The sequence below is a fragment of the Equus caballus genome, chromosome 7 (genome assembly GCF_041296265.1).
Source record: "Equus caballus isolate H_3958 breed thoroughbred chromosome 7, TB-T2T, whole genome shotgun sequence".
NCBI classification, from domain to species: domain Eukaryota; kingdom Metazoa; phylum Chordata; class Mammalia; order Perissodactyla; family Equidae; genus Equus; species Equus caballus.
The window spans coordinates 92,406,508-92,431,293 of NC_091690.1; the positions used below are offsets into that span (position 1 = coordinate 92,406,508).

At 38.6% G+C, this 24,786-nt stretch overlaps 1 protein-coding gene across 1 annotated transcript; it reads right to left on the reverse strand.

Annotated features, from left to right (window-relative positions):
• Positions 1-9,783: 9,783 nt before the first annotated feature.
• FANCF (FA complementation group F) lies at positions 9,784-16,243 on the reverse strand. Its single transcript, XM_070273441.1, has one exon. It carries the CDS (start codon positions 15,983-15,985, stop codon positions 14,906-14,908), a length of 1,080 nt encoding a protein of 359 aa, XP_070129542.1. The 5' UTR covers positions 15,986-16,243; the 3' UTR covers positions 9,784-14,905.
• Positions 16,244-24,786: the final 8,543 nt, after the last annotated feature.

Here is a 24,786-nt window from a genome sequence, read left to right on the forward strand (position 1 = left end):
TTCGAACGTTGTTTTAAAAGATTTCTTTACAAGGGTTTCGTGTCTGAAACATTTCTTGAGTTCTTGCCTCCTTGAGAATGAGTGCTGTCATAACATTAAAAAGAAATACAACTGAGTACAAAATTCATGACTGAAATTTGGGTGCCATTGCTCCACTCTCTCGTGGAAATGGGAGTTGCACTCATTTTTGCAAAGACTCCTCCGTTTTTCTTTCAGTTGACTGGATCTCATATATAAGTAGGTTATTTTAATTTTTTAACTAAATTTCCTAAGTTCTCTCATGATTAAGAATTTCTACCTGCTACCTTTTTCTTGAGAAAAATATGAAGACTAGCATAATATTCTTGTGCCATTTTTCTCCCTCTATCAAAGCACTATTTGTATTGCTTATTTTCCTGGTGGCATTCAACCTTGCTACAGGGAAATCTGAGGCCCACCTGATTTTTTTCTTCATAGCTGACTCATTTTTTCCATCTGGCCCTCTCAAAATTCCTGCTTTGATGCTTGAAGTGCAGTAAATTAATCAGCACATATTACTTGATTGTTTGCTGTTGAGTTTTTCTAGAATGTGGTATTCTTCTTCATTCTTTAGATGTAGATTTTTTCTTGATTCAGGGGATCTTTTGTTCCGTTATATCTTTGAATATTCTCATTTGTTCCGTTTTCGGAGGTTGTCTACTCCAAGGATATTTTAATGCCTTTTATTACCCTTCTATTAAATTGTCTTTATCTTTCACATTTATCTTCTCTTTTACCTAGTGTTTTTCTTTCACATCCACCTTTTATAATTCCGAAGATTAGCTCAAATCTTTCTCCGTCAGTAAATTGGAATTCTCTTTATCAAAAGTCTAATTTACTTATTATTTCTGTAATAGTAGATTTGGATCACGATTTGTTTCTTTAGTTTTGCATCTCCATTTCCATCCATTGCCTTTGAGCTCTTTTTTGACAGAATTCATTAGCTCATTCTGTTTTTCTATAGTATGAAGAACAACTGGGGAATTTCACCCTTTCCTTTGGGTTAGGTTTCTTCAAGAATAGTGTCGCCTTTGTTTATTACATGCTAAACAAACTCTTTCTTCCTTATTCCCTTCTCTCTTTCTCATTTTTCTTTCTTTCTTGTTGTTGTGGTGTGTTTTCATATTTTCCATTCTACTTCTTTTCCTCTTTTTTCTGTTGAACATGGACAACTCGGTCCAGACTTTCTGCATGCTCTCATTGAGCAGTCTAATATCAGTATCCATGAATTCGGAATATACATAAGGAAATATGAATTCGACATTCTATAAATGTTTTCCCAAGAACCCTGGGTCAATGGCCCACACACTGTAAATCAGTGCAGCAGAGAAAAGAACTAAGTTTTGGAAAGAGTAGAGTTATAATTCACTCTTTCACTGACTAACTGAGTGACCTTGGACAAGTTCTCTGAACTTCCATTTCCTTACTTATATCATGGGGACAAAGCCATGTATTTCGCCAGGTTATTGTGGTGATTGAATAAGATAATGTAAGTAAAAAGCCTAACAAAGTACCTGGCAAATAGGAGATGCTCAAAAAATGTTACCCTCTCTTCCTGCAGGCCCCAGAACTCCCTCCCCAACTCTCCAATGCTGGTCATTCAACTAGAAACTGCTATTTCCATCAGAGTTAGTGCCACTTTTTAAAAAAAGAAGCAATTGCTGAATGTGTGAGGCACAAGAAGTTGCAACTACACTCATTTTTAATCTCAATTCCAAGAATAATGGTGATTTCTTTCCCTTCTCTTCCCCTCCTCATCAAAATTAAAGGTAAATCTATACTGGCTTTTCCTTTGTTCCTAAAAGATACACTCCAAAACCTCTTTATTTGTTGGATTTTTTGACCTAACTCTATCCTACTTTGACATTATAAGATTTTGATAGCCAATATTCCTTGTGGCTTCATTTCTCTCCTCCACCAGTGAGTAAAACCTTCTGATTTCCTTGGGGAGAGGGAAGATACAACTTAGAACAATGATATCAAACAGGATCCTAAACAGGGTTTTCAAAACTTTTGTGGTGCTTGTTTGTCTGTTTTTGAATTCTGAAAACCTAGATGTGCATATTAAGAGTGCAAGTCTGGGGGCCAGCCAGTGGCATAGTGGTAAAATTTGCGTGCTCCACTTTAGCAGCCTGGGGTTAGTTTGTTCATATCCTGGGCGCAGACCCACACACCACTCATCAAGCCATGCTGTGGCGGCATCCCATATACAAGGTAAAGGAAGATGGGCATGGATGTTAGCTCAGAGACCATCTTCCTCAAGCAATAAGAGGAAGATAAGCCACAGATATTAGTTCAGGGCCAGTCTTCCTCACGAAAAAAACAGAAAGAGTGAAAGTCAGGAAGACTCGGACCATAGAATTATGCAATGAACCACATTATGAGGGAAGGTTATGTGATGACATTAGACCAGTCTTTCTATAGAAAAGAGATTCAAATTATTTTCTGGGATAGGCATAGGAGTTCGGAGAGGATTTGGAAAAGCGTTTAGATATGTGTGGAAGTCTGCTTCCAATTTTGCCTCCTCTTGGAGTCAAAACCCTAGAGAAATCATAGCAAATCCTTGATAGCTTTGGCTAAACAAAGTCAAAAGGAACTTGAAAGCTTTTACACCACTTCCCATCTGAAACTCTGGGGACAGAGTTGAGAGAGTCATGCAGGCTGCACCCATGCCATCATGGTATGGCAGTTCCCCAAAGACTAAAGGCTTCAGATTCCTCACCTCTCTCCACCTTGAGTTTTACTTAGCTTCCACAGGACATTGACAAGGGGTGAAAATTATTTATGTACCTAGAATTGAGAGCCTGTGTGCCTACTGAAGTGGCAAAGGGATGCGTGGAGAACCTCTAGTCCCAACTGGGGATGGACAGCCCAACTAAAGTCTGGATGGAGGATCAATTTATCAGTGATAGATTATTTGAAATTTGATCTTAACATCCATTATGGATTCAAATTCAAATTATGGAGGATTCAAGAAGCTGAGCAAATTCCAAATGGGATAAACCCAAAGAAATCCACACCAAGATACACCATAATCAAACTTCTAAAACTATAGACAAAGAAAAAACTCTGAAGAGAGAAAGATAAATGACATTTTACCTAGAGTGGTAAAACTATTCAAATGACAGATATGTTATTATAAACCATGGATGCCAGAAGGAAATGGCACATTTTCAAATACTGAAAGAAAAGGCAAGTCAGGACCCACTTTCAATATCAGGCTAAATTATCCTTCAGGAATAAAGGGGAAATCAAGACATTCTCAGATGAAGGAAAATTAGGAGAATGTGACACCAATAGACCTACCATAAAAAGTGACAGAAAGACGTTCTTGAATATTCATGCTCTTAATTGTTTTACTAAGGGAAGATAAAGTTATTATTCTTATCCAAACTGTATAATTGAGAACATGGAAGCTTAGATCAATGAAAGAATTTATCCAAGCTTGTCCAGAGATAGTGTTATGATAAAAATCAGTCATAAAGGAAAGTCATTTAACAAAGTTTTTCATTTATTTCCCACTTTTTGTTTCTTTAGTTACACTTTCGCTCCTTACCATAAAAAAACATTGTTTTTTAAAACCTTCTTTAATTCTTAAATGGAATTCGACATGCCTTTTAATTACAATATTATACTAGTAAGTGTAATATTACATTCACAGAACTAGACTATAAAAACGGGTATAATACCTTTAACAAATTGCAGAAACCATGTTCTTTAAATACCCTGCCTTAGCTAACGTCTATAATGACAAACAGTGAAATCATTTTGAATCTGCTGGGGCCAATTTACTGGTGCAGTGCACAAGGTCCAGTGCTTCCAGCTGTAATTAGAAAGTGGTGTCTGCTCTTGATTAGTTTTGGTTACTATAGTAATTCCATGTGCAGCCTATGCCTGCTGACTAGCGAACTAGATCATGTATCTTCTGTAAATTGCTCTTGTTAGTCACTGGTAATTTATTTTATGTTTCCAACAACAATTTCAAACCAGTAGTGTCAGGAACACATGTTTTTGAAATTATTGGGAAAACAGACCAAAGACTGTACCTCCAACCTCATCCTCGCTCTTAGCTATTAATGTTTACATAACCTATGAAATATTTTTGAAGATAATCAAAGATTGTGAACATGATTTTTTTAAAATACAGGATTGGAAAAGATACTCCCTTTCTGCCAAGAATACTTATTACAAAATTATGACATCTCTTTATCTCTAAAAGAGACTATAAAATAATTTATAACCTGCATTCTTTTTGTTTTCTGCATTTTGATAGTCAATTTATCAGTGATAGATTATTTGAAATTTGATCTTAACATCCACTGTGGATTCAAATTCTGTTAACATTTTAAGGTACTTAATATGTCTGAGATTAGCAAAGAAATTTTACCCATTCTTATCCATTTATATTCAGTGGAAGCTAACAGTGTGCGATTTTCTTATTCCATTTTGGCGTATTGTCAATGCTCATAAATATATGCATAGCCTCAAACAGAATATCTTACCCAATAAGTATTGATATTGTGTCAGAAGCCTGGTATAATAATGAATATTTCAACAGCTATTCCATAGAGCTTTGACCAATTACAGAGGGTAAAATATCCAATATTGATCTACACAGATGTCTATACCTCACATATTGCTTTCCAGATGTATTTTCTTTCAAGAAATAAGAATTTGGTTCATAACATAAAAATATCTAAGCTAAATAAATTGGTTTGTAATAATTTTTAGCACATTAAATCATAGTCTGAAGTATAAGTAGGTGATCAAATGCTTACTGAATAAATAAATGAGTAAAAATTTGCAACACAAATATAAAACAGAAAGCTTATATATAAAGTAAGGAGACTTTGTAATGATAAACAAATTTGCCCTTAGAATAAATTTATTTTAAATAATGAAGTGTAAAACCTAAATTTCAAATATGAATTTCAAATATCTCCCTAACACTGAGATTATCATAGACCTCGTTCAGAAAGTGACAATACTATTTGTATTATATTTATAAATGTAATATATAAACTGATCATTCACATTTATATTCCTATGCTTATACTTCTGAATTATTGCATATAAAAAAGTGCTAATACAGTATTCAGTCCTGATCATTCATGAGATAAAAGGATAAAACCATGATAGGACTTTAAAACACCATAAGCAATTTCCAACTCAAACCTTTACCCCAATATTAAGAGTAATGAAGCTTCAAGAGACAGTTGTATACACATTAATTATTGTAATTATTCAAGCTACTTTCCCTTAGGGCCACCATATTTCTAAGCCAAAAGGGCATTCTTAGCCCACTATGACAATTAGCATCTGATAAATGATGCCACTGCCACACTTCTAATATAGTGATTGATCATTTCCAATTAGTTCCTGAGAGAAATCAATGGTTCCTTCCTAGAGCATTTCCATTAACTAATTTATGTTAATATGAATACTCCATATCCACAATTTGCTAGGGAAGATGGGCCATTCTATTTATAACTGGTTGTTACTTTAGAGCTTCAGTATACTGTTTTGGAACTCACAAAATGTATAAAAGAGCTATAAAGATCAGGTAAAATAGGGCAATTTAACCGCCGCAACTCAATCTTGACACTGTTGAATTTTGAGTCAACTCAAATGCAACGAAGCAGCTTTGGAAGATTCTTCAGATTTTTTGGTTGTAGCTTGAAGATGTTGCCTTACCTTGGGACACCCATTCTTCATTTGGATTTCTACTTCTTGTAGCCACTACTAAAATGAGTTCTATTTCTTAAAGATAGGCCCTGAAAGGTGATGCTCTAATCCAACGTCTGCTCCATTCCTTTGCATTCAGGAACAGTTGTCAACTACTTAATACACGTCAGTCATAGTGTGAGGGCCTGGATGTTCCAGCAAAACAGGGGCAGTCCTGTCCTCACTGAGCTCATACTCTAGTGGAAAAGACAGACACGCACAAACACCACCACCATAATTAATAGGGAATTGGTGGTCTGAAGGAAAAATAAGAGGGTGAGATATATTTAGATAGAGGCATTATGGTGAGAGAATGAAATTAAGCTGAGAAGTGACGGACCTGGGTGAGAACATTCTTGGAACAATGTAAGCAAAGGTTCTAAGACAGGAGAAAGCTCAGCCTATTTCAAGAATTGAAAGAATTCCTGTATTTCTGGAGTGCATAGAAGTTGGCTTAATATAGAATAGTTCATCACTGGAAACAAACACAAGGTGAAGTATGTGGGTAGAGATGCTAGTATAGATAGAGGTAGTGGTATGAGTCTGCATAAGTTCTCTTCCAATTACTTCAGATTTCTCAGTGAATATGACTGAGAGTCCACTCTGAACTGTTAGGTGGAGTACGGACTGTAGGGTGCAATAAAGAAAGCAGAGAAATCAATGATCTGGCAATAATTGCAATGATCTGGCAGTGATATGATGGCTGAGACTAAGTGACCATATAAATTATCAGCCAAACCAGGGCACTTTAGAGAATAAAAGAGGACACTTGTGGTAATTATGCCAGGACAATAGGCATAACTCAAATCTGTCCTGAGCAAACAAGAGTTTATGGCCACCCTGGTGTATACTAGGGTGATGAGCGGAAATGAAGATAAGGGGAAATAGGTTGATGGAATGAATTTGAATGTTAGGAGAGAGGAAGAATTCAAGGCGATATCCCAGGTTTCTGTGTATTTTCTGAGAAATCCATGGAAATAGGTAGGCTATCCAGTAAGAATTCTGTTTTGGATTTGTTTGGTTTGAGAGGCTTGTGAGACGTTTAAGTGGGGACATTGGCCCTGAAGCTCTAGGAGACCTCTGGGCTGGAGATATGAACTTGCAACTGACAGCACAGAGGTAGTATTTAAAGCCATGAAAATGGATGGGATCACATGGGAAGAGCATGTACACAGAAGAGGAAGCAGACTATTAAACTCTGAGAAAGCCCTGGGAAAGTTTGATTAGGGGAGGAGGAACCAGAAACTAGACTGAGAAAAAGTAGCTAGAAATGTAAGAGGAAACCAGAACAGACTGCTGTCATATGAGTTATGAGAACAGAATTTCAACCCCAGGTTCAAAAAGAAGGGAGCGGCCAAAATGTCTCATGCTGCGAGAGGTCAAGCAACTTGTTATCGGAAAAGCATCCTTTGAATTTGGCATCATGGAGATGATCAGTGACCTTGACAAGACTTATTTCAGAGGAGTATTGAGGGCTGAAGTTAGGTTGCTTTGAGTTAAAGGGAAACTGAGGACTTCTACTTCTGGCAAAGCCCTGGCTATACATTCAGCAGGGCCCAATTGCTACAAACATTTAGATTCTCAATACAACATGTTTCTAAAGCTTTGTTGGAATTTCCGGAAATAAAGAAAATTTCCAGGCCATCTCTCTCCACCCTCCACCTCCGCCCCCCCGGCAAACATATATATCTGCAAAAGCAGGGAGATGTGAGCAGCCTGCAAAAAGGATTTGGAAACTATGCTTTGAGCAAGCCACGAGGTAGGGAAACTGAAGCCAAAACTCTTCCATTAAGCCAGGAACCTTGGCAAAGTGGCCCCAGGTTAGAGGTTTTCACTACTTCCGAGAGAAGCAATGGAAAATGCTCTCATGGGGAAACAATACCCTATTTAGATTCTTAGGTTTCCATAGATTGAAATCAAATAAATGTGAATTCACAGTAAGAAATTCCAAGACACATAAAGAAACAAGTCACCATGAGTGAGAATGACAGAAACAACAACCGGGTTTAGATCCCCATGGACTTCAGGTTTTGAAATTATTATTACAGAATATAAAATAACAATCTTAAAAAACATAAAAATGGAATCACAAAAATTAAACATGTAATATGAAATTATCAAAAATGACCAGGCAGATGGGGGAGAGGCAAATAAAATTTTTAGGAAAAAAATATTGTTGAAACTTACATGGCTGGAAACTCAATGGCTGGATTAAACGTCAGATAGATCAGGTGCAATTAAGAAGAATATACTAATACAACCACGGATATAGGCAAAGTCACTGGGACAACACGCAAAAACAGTCATCTAGAAAAGAGAGAAGTGTAAAGAGTATTTCTCTTCCATGTAACAAGACAAGCTGGGAAGGCAGGCTCTGTCCTGCCCTCCTGAGCACGTGGCTTCCTCTTCGTCTACAGCAGTTGTTCCAGCTCTCCGCAGCCATAGGATTCAAGGTGGCTCACTAGCACCACACTGACTTTCCAGCCCATTTGAAGGGAGAAACAGCATTAGGGCAAATGATTTCATATTTCTAGAGTATGAATAAGTTGTGCATATCACTTTTTCTTATATACAAGTGGTCAAATCCTTGTGTATGGCCACACATAACTGCAAGAGAAATTGGGAAATTTACCCTTCAAGTAGGATGGCCATTTCTAGCTGAAACTTAGGGGTGAGATATTATTACTAAAATGAAGATGGGGAAATGAACCCTAGGAGATAACAGCAGTTTCCACACTAGCATGGAGTGATAAGGAGATAACAACTATGAAAAAGAGGTTATAGGATATAAGAGTAGCATGAGAAGATATAACACAGGCCTGATCAGAGTCACAGGAGAGATCAGAAAAAGTGGAGGAAAGGAAACATTGGAAGAAAAAGTGAACAGAGAAAAACACAAATCCATAGATAAATGAAACACAACACATAACAAGCAAGGAAAACAGAGAAATTCACAGTCGTATATAGTGTAGTGTCTGCATTTAATGAAGGAAGAACTATCTTAAAAGAAACCAGAAAGAGATCACTTAGAAGAAAACTACATGTAGACTGACAACAGCTTTTTTAATATCAACAATGGAAAACAGAAAAGAATGAATTACTATCTTTAACAGGTTAAACTAAAAACATGTACACAGCAAAATTATCTTCCAAGAATGTTGACAAGATATTTTTAGATAAAAACCAAAAAAGTTTACCATCAAGAGAACTTCTCCAGGGGAATCCCTAAAAAACAATAAGGAAATTGATCCCAGGGGAAGGTCTGAGACGCACTGGGACACGGGATTTTTAAACATGTGGGAAAATCAAAATGCGCTTTTCTCTATAAAACATTAATTATGGTGTTATAATTTGTTGGATTTTTCCTTGAAAAGAACAAAACTAAAACACTGGATAAATTAATAACTTGAGAGTTGGGACTTCAGAGTTAATCCCAAGGTCTATTGTATTGTTAGGAAGGGAGATTAAGATATTGACTAACTTCAGGTATTTTTAAATTAAAAGTGGTAAAAGTTTCAAGAGTAAGAGTGTAGGTATAGAATATAGCATCCCAAGTGGTAGAGGGAGAAATGGAATAAGACAAACAACAATTCAGTCAATGAAAAAGAGCTGAGAGAGAAATGAAACAGAAAATCAAGACAAACAGAAAGCACAAAGTAGGGTAGCAGAGAAAAGTCCAATCATATTAACAATGAAATAATAATAGAGGGGGCCAGCCCTGTGGCCGAGCTGTGAAGTTCCCACACTCCACTTCGGCAGCCCAGGGTTTCGAGGTTCGGATCCTGGGCCCCGACATGGCACCACTCATTAGGCCACATTGAGGCGGTGTCCCACATACCACAACTAGAAGGACCCACAACTAAGAAAAAATATACAACTATGTACTGGGGGGATTTGGGGAGAAAAAGCAGCAAAAAAAGAAGATTGGCAACAATTGTTAGCTCAGGTGCCAATCTTTAGAAAACAAAAAAAGAAATAATAATAGAAAAACTAGACTTTAAAGCAGAAAGGTAGTCACTACAAAATAAACAGTTCAACTCATTAAGATGATGTAACCATTCTGTATTTGTTTGCATGTCATAAAATTGCCCAAAATACATAAAACAATTGATAAAATTTCTCGAACCAGGATGATAGTGAGGAATTTCAACACTGCTTCCTCATTTATTTCATAGGACACACAGAAAAAAATTAGTAAATATGCAGAATAATTGAACAAAATGTTAACAAAGTTAATTTTCAAAACATACATAGAATTGTGTCACAAAATTAGAGAAAACACATTCTTTTCAAGTACATGTGGTACATTTACAAAAATTGACCACTTATTTGGACAATAAACTGAGTCTCAATAAATATTAAAGATTCAGTGTAATATAAACTACATTTTCTGATGAAAATCAAATTAATTTGGAAAAGAGTAACAAAAAGATAATTTTCTAAAAATCTTTATTCATTGAGGAATTTACAAAATGATTCTAAATAATTCATGGATTACAGAAGAAATCATAGTGGAAACTAAACCATAAATACTTAGAACTGAATGATAATGAAAATGCTACAAATCAAAATATGAGACTTGCAGTGAAAGCAGAACTTAGAGGACAATTTAAATGCTAATATAATAAAAAACAGAGCAAAGTTACAAATGAACTAAAAGTCTTTGCTTAAGAAGTGAGGAAAGAAGAGCAGAATAAAAGCAAAGAAGAAAATAGATAAAGTAAGAGCAAAAATTTTTGAAATAGAAAAAAATGAGATAAAGTGTTAGTTCACTAGCAAAAATTATGTAGTAGATAACATCTGGGGAGACGAACCAAGGAAAAGCAAAGACAGAAAATAAGGAAATAAAGCATAAAGAAAAACAGAATTACAGATACACCAGTGATTAAAAAAAGGTAAGAAAATATTAGTGATAAAAAGGTAAGAAACAACTTTGTTCCAATAAATTTAAAAACTTGGATGAAATAAATTTTGAGATAAATGTAACTTACTAAAACTGACTTAAGAAGAAACAGAAAGCGTGAACACCTCTAACAACCACTAAAGAAACTGAAATTGTAATTAAGTCATTCAATTAAAAAAAAATCAGGTTCAGATTGTATTTGAGGATAATTCTACAAAACTCTCAAGACACTGATCATTCCAATTGTATAGAACTCTTACAGAGAACAGGAAAAAGCAGAATAGTCCCTAATTCATTCTATGTGGCCAATATAATCTTGGGATTAATTTCAAATAGAAGAAACGTAAGAATAAAAAATTATAGGTCCATCTCACTCATGAACTCAGAATCAAAAATCTAAACAAAATGTAAACTGAATTGAAATGTATTAAAAAGTTAATATATCAGGGGCTGGCCCCGTGGCCGAGTGGTTAAGTTCCCACGCTCCTGCTGCAGGCTGCCCAGTGTTTCGTTGGTTCGAATCCTGGGCGCAGACATGGCAGTGCTCATCAAGCCACGCTGAGGCAGTGTCCCACATGCCACAACTAGAAGGACCCACAACAAAGAATATACAACTAAGTACCGGGGGGCTTTGGGGAGAAAAAGGAAAAAATTTTTAAAAAATCTAAAAAAAAAAAAATGCTTTAATAAAAAAGAAAAGTTAATACATCTGACTAAGTTGTGTAACCCAGAAATGCAATGACAAAGTATCATTAAAAACGTTAAACATAATAAAAGTGGGAAAAGACCTCAACATTTTCATCTCATTACATGTAGGAAAAGCGTTCAAGCAGCATTTACTGAGGACTTACTCTGCAATAGGAGCATATTTTCCTTTTTATTTTTAAAGTCTAAACATGAAAATATTTTATAACTTTAGAAAATCTAGAAATGGTAAGTACATTTAGTATAGCTATGGAAATAGCAGACATATGACCAAAAGATGGAAAGGAATACACAAAAACAAAAATAGTGCCAAGGTAACAGGATATTCCTTTAATACTATTATCATATTATTTATCCAATAAAAGTGTATTTAAAATATTAAACTTCCAACCTTGTTTTATTTTTAAATTTATCTTAATAGTCAAATCTTAATGATGAATCTTTCTTAGTTCTTATTATACCTTCATGCACAGCTGCTTTTCATGAATACTAATAAAGTGTGGATCATATTTTACAAACATTTATTTATGTGTTTACAAATTTAAAGATAAAATAAGTGAATCTGCCTGTTTATAACTTCTGACATCATTTTCATATTCATATTTAACTTTATCCTTAATTATATTAAGTAGTTAGAAAAGGTGGAATTTTTCCATTTTATAGATGAATAAACTCTGATTTAGAGAGTGAAATAACTTGGTAAAAGTTACAACAGTAGATAATAGCCCAAATTTAAACAATATTCAACAAGTATAATGCCTCTTGTGTGCCAGGCCCTGTGTTAGAGTATAAAGTGGTGATATGGACCTTTTAATTCAATATTAGTTTTCAAATCACCAACCCACCTCCCTAAAAAAATTGTGTGAAGCTAACAAGTTAGAAAAGATCCAGATCCTTGTTGACTTCACCACCTAAGAGCCATACAATGCTGGACAAATCACTATGCTATCAGCTCCTTGATGAATAAACTGTGAAGCTCACAGCACAGTGCCGTCTTACAGTTATATTAAGACGTTCTGCTAAGATGATCTAACTGTAGAACTTTGTAAACTATAAGACACCATACAAATGCAAAGCCTTATTTATTCACTAGAAACCAATCTTTCCCACTAGAATCAGAACCTTAATAAACAGCCAGACAACAGCAGTTAGTTTCGAAATATTCTAAAATACTCAATAAATATACAATCAGCCCAAGAGTAGTTCTAAGAGAGCACCGAGATATTTGTCCTTGAATATTCTAACAGGAAACGACAGACGTGCAGTCATTTCATCTGCTAGCTCATGAGAAGCTCAAATTTTTATTCAATTTCCCATTCCTTCCTCTCATTTTTCCACCTAGACATAGATTCCTAGAGGGATAATAAGATTATTACTAGACTCAATAGCATCTTTCACATCTTTAATTTTGTTTAAAATAAGATAAAGAATACAGATTAAGGTTCTAGTCCTGGCTTCATGTATTCAAGCATTTGGAGCAGCTACCACGTCCAGGCACTGTGCTCGGCTCTGGGGTAAAAAAAATCAAGATACAGCTTCTGCTCTCACCTTGCTGATTTTCTGCATGCCCTTGAGCATTGTACTTAATCTCTTTTAGCCTATATCCTGATTTATAAGATCAGTCTTGGTGTGAAGATTAAATAAGATTATCTATGTTTTGAACATAGCATGGAGCCTAAAATATAGTAAGCAGAAAAACATATTTTAAAATTTTCTTTATCATCTATATCAATTTTTGTCATTTTATCTTAAATAAGAGTATGCAGGGGCTGGCCCAGGGGTGTAGTGGTTAAGTTTGAGTGCTCGCTTCAGCAGCCAAAGGTTTGCAGGTTCAGATCCTCAGCGTGGACCTAGCACTGCCTGTCAAGCCACGCTGTGGTGGCATCCTACATAAAATAGAGGAAGACTGGCACAAATGCAGCTCAGTGACAATCTTCCTCAAGCAAAAAGAGGAAAGACTGGCAACAGATGTTAGCTCAGGGCCAATCTTCCACACAAAATAAATAAATAAATAGAGTGTGCAGTGTAGCTACAGAAATACGGGAATAAGCTTACAAATTGTCATTCTCTAAAACTAAAGTTTAGGGTTATGAGCCAATATTAGGACCTGCTAGGGTAGAACTCTTCAATGGCTTATGTTTCCTGAAAAAAGACTTTATGTAAGTGATAGAAGGAATTGTCTTTCTTCTTGCATTAATGGCAAATGCAACCTAAAGAATGGTCCACATGGCCTAGAGCTAGAAAAAGGAATCAGGCTACAGGAAGTAAGAACTTGCTGGTGTTAACCCAGGATCATCTAGAAAAGTGTACTTACTAGTGGAACAGTAGCTTACTCCAAGTTCTACTACAGAATTAAAAGTTCTACAAGATTATACAACTCCTTTGCTCTGATTCCATTGCTGGAATTAGAAATTAACTTTCTGATTATCAATGTTTTCCAAAGAATCTTGCTACCAACTAACTTGGATATGGACAAAAATATCTTAATGAATGGAAATTATATCCCCCTAACAAAAACGCATCAATTTTCTTAAGTTTTCTTAATAAATTTTTCTTAAGTTTGGTGATCGGGAATCACTCTGCCAGTTGTGGAGCATCTGGGTAAACTCACAAAATTAGATTGCTACACATGCCAAATATTCTAAACTGTCCCCAGAGGGCAGTCACCAAGGGAAAATAAGGGAATATAACTATTTTAGTCTAAACACTTCATTTAACGTATGAGGCAACTGCAACATCAAGGTTGTGACTTCTTAACCTAGTCTACGGCAGAAGAGGCACCGAAATCTGGGTCTCTAATTCAGAAGTTGGTTTTGATTCTTTTACCATCAAATGCAAAGTTAATATCCAAAGGCATGTATTTGTATTTACCATGCTTTAAACAATCTTTTTCCTGTCCTTAAGTCAATACTTTAAAGTACTGTTTGGTCTTTCCATTTCAGAGCAGTAAGTTGCAGAAATGAGGAACAAACTTTCTGAGTAACACAATTTTAATACATGTTGATGTTGGTTGATCGGTTAGGACATTATGTTAACAGGGCCAAAGTCTAGGGTTTAAACTCCAAATAGGCCAGTTAGTTTTTCAAACCAACATTTCTGACAACAGTCGTTGGTTAAAAACTGTTCACTACTCGGGTGGGAAAATCCTAGAAAAGTAAAACATACCGATAGAACAAAGGTGTCTTGTTTGTCACTTTAAAGCTGCTTTTTCTTTGAAAAGTACCTTGTTTGGGGCATTCTTAGAAATGGGTCTTCTAAAAAGCAAACTATTGTTAATTTTATGGCTTTAAGTAGGATATTTCCAATGTCACCTCCTCCATCCGGAAAATCTATGGCACTCTAGTTACTTTAGATATTTATAACTCTGAATTATAAATACACCTATTGTAAATTAGCACCAAAATTATTTTGGACACATAAAAGTAAAGATTTGGTGGGAACACTGGAATTTTAATTTTGTAAACCATCTATTCGAATAATCAATAACAGAACGTGGCGCAAAGACAATTGGGGCCTGGGCTGAGACCTCAAACTTGTCGTTTCCCAAATGCAACGTCATGTACCAGTCCCAAGAGCTAACAACAGGTCTGTCCAGATGCTAAGCCCAGGGACCTCGAAATCTCCATCCTGCGCCTTCCAGGACTCCAGCGCAGTCCGAACTTCATCCTTCAGAGGCGGCGGGGCCTGGCAGAGGCTTTGAAACCGGCCGTACAGCTCCTCCCAGGGCACGGCCTGGGACTCCGCTCCCACCCAGACGCCTCGCTGCAGGTCGTAGTGCAGATGGCGCCCCCAGTCCGCGAGCAGGCCCAGGTAGACCCGGGAGAGCTCGGGGTGGCGGCCTGCCACCGCAGCGACAACGCCGGCGGGGAGGCGGCGGCAAAAGGCAGCCAGGATGTCCGCCTTGCCCAGAAGCCACCGGAGCAGCTCATGGTGCCCCTCTCCGGGCGTGTTGGGGGTGCCTGGCCCCGTCTCCTCCTCTTGGGGCCGCGGGCTGGGCGGCGGCAGCAGCAGCGCGGCCGCCAGCACCTTCAGGAAGTTGTCCTGGGGCCCGCGCTCCCACAGGCCGCTCAGCAGCCCGCCGGGGCCCTCGGCCTGGGCGCCGGCCCGCTCCCGCAGGCGCCCCAGCAGCAGCTCGGCCTGCGTCTTCAGCAGGGCGTCCTCCTGCACGACCGGGCTCTCCTGGTAGCCGTGCAGGCGCAGCACGTGCACCGCCGCCCGGCGGCGGGCCAGGTGGGCCAGCCGGCCTTGCAGCGTCTCCTCGTCGGCGCCCGGCACGCCCGGGCCGGGAAAGACCTGCTGCAACAGGGCGTGCCAGACGGCCTCCCTGAGGGCCCGGTTCTGCAGCAGGCGCAGGGCCAGCACGAGGTCGCAGCGCCCCAGGGCCTGGAAGTTCGTCAGGCCCGGGTCTGGCGCCGGCCCAGACCCGCTGTCCTGCCTCCACTGGCTCTGCAGCCGCCGCTCCAGCGCCGTGCGAATGCGGGCATGGCGGCCGAATCGCCGGTGGACGTGGCGCAGGTAGCGCGCCCACTGCAGGGCCCTGCGCACGGTCGCGGGGTCCCAGGTGCTGACGTGCGGCGTGCGCGAGACGGCCAGCACCTCCGAGAAGCGCGCCAGCTGCTGCAGAAGCGACTCCATGGGGGCGCGCCGGCCTTACTTCCGCCTCCACCTGGGAGACGGCGACTCTCTGCGTGCCGATTGGAGCGTCCGCGAAATGATACGCCTCGCTGCAAGGCTATTGGCCAAAGTTCCTGTCAATCTGGCAGCAGCTTTCATCCGGGTACCTTGACTCCGGGAAATTTAAACTGGGGAAGCGGCTCCAAGGTTCCATTTTCAGCCCCGATATTGGGGAGGCTCTCGGGACAGGAGAAAACAAATGTAGAGCATCCAGGCAGGGTTCCCGGAGCCACGTGCGCGATGCTGCGCTTCACGGAAGTCTCCGTGTTTCCTTTCGTTTTAGAAATAAGCCCTAGTAGAAATTTCCTGAGCTTTGCCCGAGAGAATGTGTGTTGAGGTTTATCAAAATCGGGTAACGCCAGAGACAAGCTGTTACGTTAGCCTATAAGACATGCTGTTACCTATTAGGTGAAGTTTTCAGTTCAGTTTAGTAAAAATGTACTGACCTCCAATTAATGAATGCCAAGCACTGTGTTAAACTCGGGGCCTTCTCATTGTTCTTTCATTATTAGAAGCGAAGCCCCAAAGACATTGAATCAAACAAACAAAAAACTTCGAGATGAATACTTAACGAAAATGTTAAAGGGACTTAAAATTTTATTTCAAAATTGCACAATTTTTTTGTTTTCAAAACAACCTTAGTTGACTCTTATTTCACTCAAATGGCACTTAAGAACATATAACAAAAACCAATGTGTGGCTGGAGATTTCAGGAAGAAAGAGGGGAAAGGAAAAAGGACCCATTTCTGGAAAGTCATCTGGATCATTCACTCTTGTATGCCGTCAACAAATATTTATTTGCTCACTCCTAGGAGTTGCATTGTCCAAAACCCCACGATTTCTAACTTACTGAAGCTGATGACATGGTAACTCATCTAAGCTGAATTTCTTTCCAATCCCAGAGACACTAGTCAAAACTATTCTAACAAATAGGCAGAACTGGTGTTTTGTTTTGCTTTGCTTTAACAAAAAGGGGATGAGAAATTGAAGAGGAGAGTCATTTTTCATTTATTAGAATGAGCATTCCCTCAGCTTTTAAAAAATGAATAAATAAAGCAGTGGTGCTTATGCTGTTAATTCAGTTTTATTATTTGCTATTTATCACTTAGCCCAACTCTTATTTGGTCCTGAAGAGGTTACTTGATTTTACCCTAAGGATACTGTGTACCCTAAAATGCATTGTCTTGGCCACTGGAAACTCTGGGTCACATGAGCACAGCCTTTAACAAATGTACAGCCTTCGCTAACTCATTTATGTATTTATTCTTATTTGAGCACTCATGTCACATAGTGTAAGATTTAGGAATAAATTAAATAAACGTAGTCCTGGTCCTGGTAGAGGAGTTCATTTCCTAACATTTAAGAGAGACATTAAACAAATAACCTCAAATGTGACAGGCTATAATGGAGATAGGCCAGCAAGACTTAGGTGATAGGAAAGGCTTCTTTAAGAAACTGACTTTTGGGGCCGGCCCCGTGGCCGAGTGGTTAAGTTTGCGCGCTCTGCTTAGGTCACCCAGGGTTTCACCAGTTCCTATCCTGGGCATGGATATGGCACTGCTCATCTGGCCATGCTGAGGCGGCGTCCCACATGTCACAACTAGAAGGACCCACAACTAGAATATGCAACTATGTACTGGGGGACTTTGGGGAGAAGAAAAAGGGGGAAAAAAAAAGAAGATTGGCAACAGATGTTAGCTCAGTTGCCAATCTTTAAAAAAAAAAATCTCTTAACGGGAGTCTAGAAATAAAACATTAGAAAAAAAGAAAAGAAACTGACTTTTAGTCTGAAAGCTCAAAGATGAGTGTTGAGAAAAGTTTTCAAGGTCAAGGGAACAGTTAATTTGCAGGTGCCTGAGTTAAGAAAGCCCAATCCATTCAAGGAGGTGAGAGAAGTCAATAAGGTGGCCTTCAGTTCAGGACGGGGTGAGACCTGATGGAAGAATTGTGCGGATTAATTTCTCCAGCTTCATGTCTTTCCACTTAACTATTTAAAATTTTCTTGTAAAATCCTTACTTGAGCATTACAATGTAAAAATTTATACATATTTCACATTAGCCTATTTTCATTAAAGAAACACATTATCTATGAATTTTTCCCCTTTACAAGAAAGAAAATCCAAGACTTTAGATCTTGTCCTGTGTCCATAAATTCAACATCATTTAATGAATATTTATTAAGCTTCTACTATATGTAAAGATTAGGGACTGAAAGATGATTATGACAAGGTCCTTCACTTCAAGAAACCTACGTTCTTGAAGCAGGGATAGGGTGGGGCACAAAAACACTTAAATATACTGCAAATCAGATTGTATGTGTTTTTTTGTGGGGGTTTTTTGCTAAGGAAGATTTGCCCTGAGCTAATATCTGTTGCCAGTCTTCCTCTTTTTGTATGTGAGACACGACCACCGCACCATGACCACTGACAGAGAAGTGGTGTAGGTCTGTGCCTGGGAACCGAACCCAGGCTGCTGAAGCAGGGTGCACTGAACTTAACCACTAGGCCACCAGGGCTGGCCCAGATTTTATATATTTTAAAACTTGTAAGAAAGATTTTCTGGAAGACTAGCTGTAAACCAACCAGAGAGTTCTAGGAAGGCTTTATAAAGGACTGGTACTTCATTTAGGCCTCAAACTTTTGAGCAATCGATGGAATAAAGGACAATTCAGGTGGGAGAAATAATATGAGGTAAAACATATAAGGACATGAACGTGTATAGTATATACTACAAACACCAGGACCAATCTCCCGCTTCTTGGTTAGCATCCCTAAATTCCAGGGATATGGCAAATTAGCAGAGAGAATGGAAGGCTGAAGGTCAGGAGATTTTGTTAAAATATGTCATTCAAACCATAGGAGTCAAGCAACATAAACAACTAAGGATTAGAAAAAGAGGCTTTCCAGACAGAGAAAGACAAACACTGTATCATTTCACTCATATGTGGAGGATAAACAAACACATGGACAAAGATTAGTGGTCCATGATTAGAACAGATTGGTGGTTACCAGAGGGGAAGGAGGGAAGGGAGTAGGCATGAGGGATGAAGGGGCACATATGTATCATGACTGACAAGTAATGATGTACAGCTGAAATTTCACAATGTTATACACTATTATGACCTCAATGAGAAAAAAAAGAGGCTTTCACAAAGAACCTACCTCATAGAGTCCTGGTGAAGATTAAATGAAATAATAATTGTAAAATGCCATACTTGATATTATGACAGTCTTTTAATATCCATTCTATCATCAACCCCACCCTCTTTGCCTAATAACAATGCCACCCCTCTCTTAATTCAGTAACTAATTTAGGAACACATTCTTAAGCTTATCAATGTACAGCATTTCCTAATGACAGAAATTCGTTCAGAAATGGCCAGGTGAGTCCCTTCCAATCAATTAGGCCTAGATGATTCAGAGAATACTTTTACTGTTCAGAATCAGTGGTGCATGAACACTCGCGAATATGAAGAGATGGTCGTAATAGACTGTGTGTATATACAAGCTGAATATCAGGCAAGCTTCTTTAGCTCTTAGCTGGTTTCTCTCTTCCTCTTTATATTGTGATATGCTTCTATGAAGACCAAGGCTACCACAGCCATCTCCTTCCCGGAGCCAGGAGAATTTCAGAATCACAAAGAATACTTTGGATGAAGATAAGGCTCAAGGTAACCTCGTGTAGGATTATAACCCTACGTATTACCAATTGTTTCTTGTGGGTTTTGGGGTTTTTTGTCTAGTTTCAGTGTTATTTGTTGTTGCTTTCAGCTTAAAGCACCCAAACAATACAAAACCTTTAGAACACTGTGTGGCACATATAAACAATAAACATTGGCTATTGTCGTTGTTGTCAATAATATATAAGCCTGCAAAGCATACATCTTCCCAGGTCTTCTCCAAATTCCTCTCCTCCCAGATATAAAAGGGCAACCACCAGCATCCTTATGGGCAGTAGTGGAGAAAATGTTGTCAAAGAAAGATGCAGCTTCTTGCTGCGCTGTTCACTCCTGGTCCCAAGAGGCTTCTCAGACAGTCTTGTTCAGTGGAGTAAGACTAGAAAAACTGAACTGATTCCATTCTCTAGGTGAGGCCTACATTTTTGGTTATTTTAAGACATGCAATGAACCAGAAATTATAGGACACTATGCAACTGAGAGAGCAATGAAAACAAAGTATTCTGATGTCCCTTTATTCTTCTCTGAACAACATTATATTCACATATTACCACATTAATTTCAGCCCTCTGGGTGTTGAAATAATATTTTTCTACGTGAACAAGCAGACCCGGCTTCCACAGCTTCAAGCGGGGCAGACATGAAGGATTCTCCTTCATCCAGGAATCTGGCTCTCGGAAGGAAAATATTTGGACCTTTTTACAATCACTCTGAGGGTCAATATTATGGGCAGTGATTCCAACTGATCCTGACTCCATTACCTCATCCAAGACAGGGGTAGCAACAATAGAAAGCAAGCTGGCACAACTTTTGAAGAGAGATTTCTCATGAAAACTTTGCGGACATATTTGCCATTTTTTTGGGCAATAATGCGATCTATCTTTCTGAGAAAGGGGAATATAGATCTTGATGGGATTTGCTTCAGTAAAATCGAAGTTTCTTCATTTCACTGGTTTCTGTTACAAAAGGGGAACATTCATTAAATGAATTATAATGGATAGAGGACTTTAGGCAAGTATAGGGGAATTAGGCAAGTAATTAGGTTTCCGGAGCAAATGGCCCTGTCTTACCTACTATAATCCCTGATTAGACCATAGAACCCCATACCAAATCTCAAAAATATTAAATCTGGGAGCTGGTCCGGTGGCATAGTGGTTGGGTTCATTGCTCTCCACTTTGGTGGCTCGGGTTCACAGGTTCGGATCTTGGGCACAGATTTATACCACTTGTCAAGCCATGCTGTGGTGACAACCCACATAGAAAATAGAAGAAAGATTGGTACAGATGTTAGCTCAGGGCCAATCTCCCTCACAAAAAAATAAAAAGTAAAAAAAAAAGTTAAATTTATATAGCAGATAGGATAAAAACACACGTTTACCTTTCCTACCTTTAGAATAGTTTTCAAAAAGCTGACTGACTGTAACTAAGAAAATCTTTCTGCGGGTCCTGAGCATCCCAATCAGTGTACAGCAGACAGGGTTACAATTGTGTGCCCACGATACTGATCTCCTGTGGCCATGGGTGTGGTCCAGAGGCTAGAGTCATTACCGAAGTTAAGAGGGGTTTACTTATCCATCCTTTGGTCCTTCTTTACACATGCTCTACCACCTGGACATCTATTCGGTGGCTAGAGTGAGTATGCGTTGCAACCCCTCATGCACAAGGGGCCCGGGAAGTAAGTGGAAGAGTTCCAGATGTCCAAGAACAGGGCACAGACCTAGTGAATTCAGAGGAAGGTAGTGGAGGCAGGACTAAAGGATGGAATCTCCTTGTAGGCCCAGGTCTAGATGATGGCTCCAAACTGTTTTCACAAATTTGAGATACTCCTTTGCATTCGCAGTATATGTGAGTTTACGTGGCCTCAAAGCTAGCAGCAGAAAGACTGCCCTAGCAATGCATGCATATTCTGAAAATCAGGGCTTTGTGAAAACTTTGAAATACTTGATAACTAAAAATTTTCTTTGGATTCAAAATGCATTTGCATCATCATACTTAGGTTTAACATTATATTGCCCTTATAAGAAAAGAAGAGTTTTTCTGTAAATATAACCTCTTTTCTTGTAAATTTTGAATGGCTGTAAGTGATTTCACCTGTTTTATCAACAGCATTGCTAGTCAATGGTGACTCTCAAGCATATGAAGAAAACTTAAAGTAAGTCTTGATCAGGAATTGTGACTGATCACTCAAACATAAAAATTATTTAAAAATCATGGAAGCAAGATTTCCTCTTTTAAAAATTTCAGAGTTTTAACTGTTGTTGAGAAGTAGTTTCATATAAATTTAATATGTAGAATCATCTCTATTTGTCCTATCATACAAAGAAAGTGCAAAAGAAATTTTCTCACCCAGTCTTTCATTCACGCCTCCAAAATCCTCTTCGGAAGACAGCCGTATGCCATAAAGTGAAAAGGTTGGAAGGCACTGCTCTGAAGAGGCATTCCCACACACTTAGCTAAGGAAAGGGAATGGGGCTGGCCCCGTGGCCGAGTGGTTAAGTTTGCACGCTCCGCTGCAGGTGGCCCAGTGTTTTGTTGGTTCGAATCCTGGGCGCGGACATGGCACTGCTCATCAAACCACGGTGAGATGGCGTCCCACATGCCACAACTAGAAGGACCCACAACGAAGAATATACAACTATGTACCGGGGGGCTTTGGGGAGAAAAAGGAAAAAAATAAAATCTTAAAAGAAAAAGGAAAAGGAACAAAAAGAAGTGCACAATGATTTAAATTAGCCTACCTTAAGTTTCTATAAATACAGTAGATGGGAAGAAGGTTAGGTGGCTAGTTATTCTCCATCTGTACCTCCCATTTCACCCCATCCATGTCTCCCTTCTTCAACCTGCTCTGCAGTCTGGCCTAATCCTCATTGACTGTGTCAGCCTCCTCTCTTTGCCCCCTTGCTTGCTGCTCAATTGACCAACAAGAGACATTAATGAGCAATCAGGAGGAGAGAGATGTAGGGCTTTTCCTCCTCTGCTCTCCGCTGAGGCCTCAGGATTCTGGTTCCTTCCTCCGAAAGTTCTACAAGGCCTCCCTGAGCTTTTGATAGCACCTATTACTCTAGGGACTTCCTGCTGTTGCTAATCCTGGGATGCTTTAACATACTTTATTGATTCCCGAAACCCTGGCCACACCTCTGTAAATATTGCTCTATTAAATTATTTTCAAAATCCCTGTTGACTGTGCCCGTTTCCTGCCAACATCTTGACTGACACAGTTGTTTGAGTTCTCAGGCATTCTTATAATTAACATAAGTCCATGAGTCACATGTTATCAATCAGTGTATGTGTAGGGGATGGTGAGAGTCTAGTGTAGTGACTCCCAAATGCCTGTCATTGCCATCCACTGCCGCCAATCTATGACCAAGTCATCACTGTTGCAATGATATGTGAAGAATATACGGCGGAACAATGGGAAGTGTTTTCACAAATGTAATTCATTTAAGTCAGGGGAAAAAAGCATTTCTTCATAAAGTAATGGTATATTAAATGGTAATTTTGTGTTTTCTTTATTTGGAAAAATTAAAAAGTTTGCCATTATTGTCTTAGAAACCTACTTTAGAACATATGTTTGTGTGTGGGGGGTAATACATGTATAGATATATGTATATATCGGTATCTACATAGATAGATATTAAATCGGTGAAATCCATAATTCTGAAAATCTCCTGTCTAGTGTGGGAAATGGTAGAAGCATTCGTAGACAGACCCTGATTGCGAGGATCTCGGAATACTGTGCTGAAGAATAGGGTCCTCCGTGTTCAACTGGCATTCAGATGCTATTGACCATTTCAGAGCACAAGAATGACATGATCATATCTGTTAGGAAGCGATGTAGAATCCAGCTAGGACGATTAGCTAGAAATGGAGATCCACTAGAAAAATATTGCAACAGTCCAGCTGCACAAAATGACAGTGTCACCAAGGAAGTACCAGAGGAAAGCTTAAGGAGGGGTGAGGAGAAGGGGGGTGCTCCGACTTGAAAATTCTCTCTGAAGAAGAATCAATAGATCTTAATGGAGAGGAGGATCAAAATTACTCCGCTGCTTCTTGTGAAATTGATAGGTGAAATCTCTGCCCTTGGAATGGAAAGCATGGATTGGTGTGGATTTCAACTGATGCCAGTAATTGGGAAAGAGAAAAAACCTCCTGGCAAAACATGGCTAAGTGGGAATTCTTATGAATTTGTAACTTAATAGCAGCCTACTGTCATTCCTCACATCTTTGGGATCCCCTGGATTAGCACGTTAAATTATAGAACAGATAATTAGCGAATACTGTGGTAACTCCAGAAGACATCTTGATTGGGTGAAAGCTGAGTTATTAAAAGCATGGACTGAATTATGCAAAAGGCAGAATTTAAACAAGAATTTTTCCCCTTCCTTAAATAATCTCCAATTCACTTCCCAGAATCTGAGCATTTAACTTGATAGCTCTTGGATTGCTAATAATTGGAAAGTACTTAAATACTTGAATTAATCTCACTGGAAAAAGCTCCTCTGACTTTTATATTTTTTCCACTGCTTGGGCACCTATTTGGCAAAAAAAAAACAAAAAAAAACAACTATGTATAAGGGACAATGATGAAATTCATGTTGACATAAATTAAATATTAAATATATAGTTTTGACACTATATAGCAATACACAGATTATACACCCTCCTCCGTGTATATGTGTGTATTTGTATAGAAATAAATGAGATGAAATTCCTAAGAGGATACTTGAACCAAATAATTGAACTAAATTTATTTTTAAGATTTCATTTTTCTTTTACAATGGTGATTTTTTTCCTAATGTCCAAAACAGAAAGAAAAAAAATATGAACCAGGCTCTCTCTTTACCTTTAAATTAGAAGTTTGACTTCACGGAGGAGAGCTGTGTAATAATGTCTGGATGCCTTTATTTTTATCCCACAGTAATCAGTATATTGCTATATAAGTACCTGCCAGGAAGGGCTTTTTTTTGGTTCAATAACTTTTTAAGTGTCTGTTGTTCCCATTTTCAAGTCTCCAAAACTTTTATGTGAATTCTTTCAGCACATTTTTTTCATTATTTCCCAACCTTATTTTCTTCTGGATGGCTGA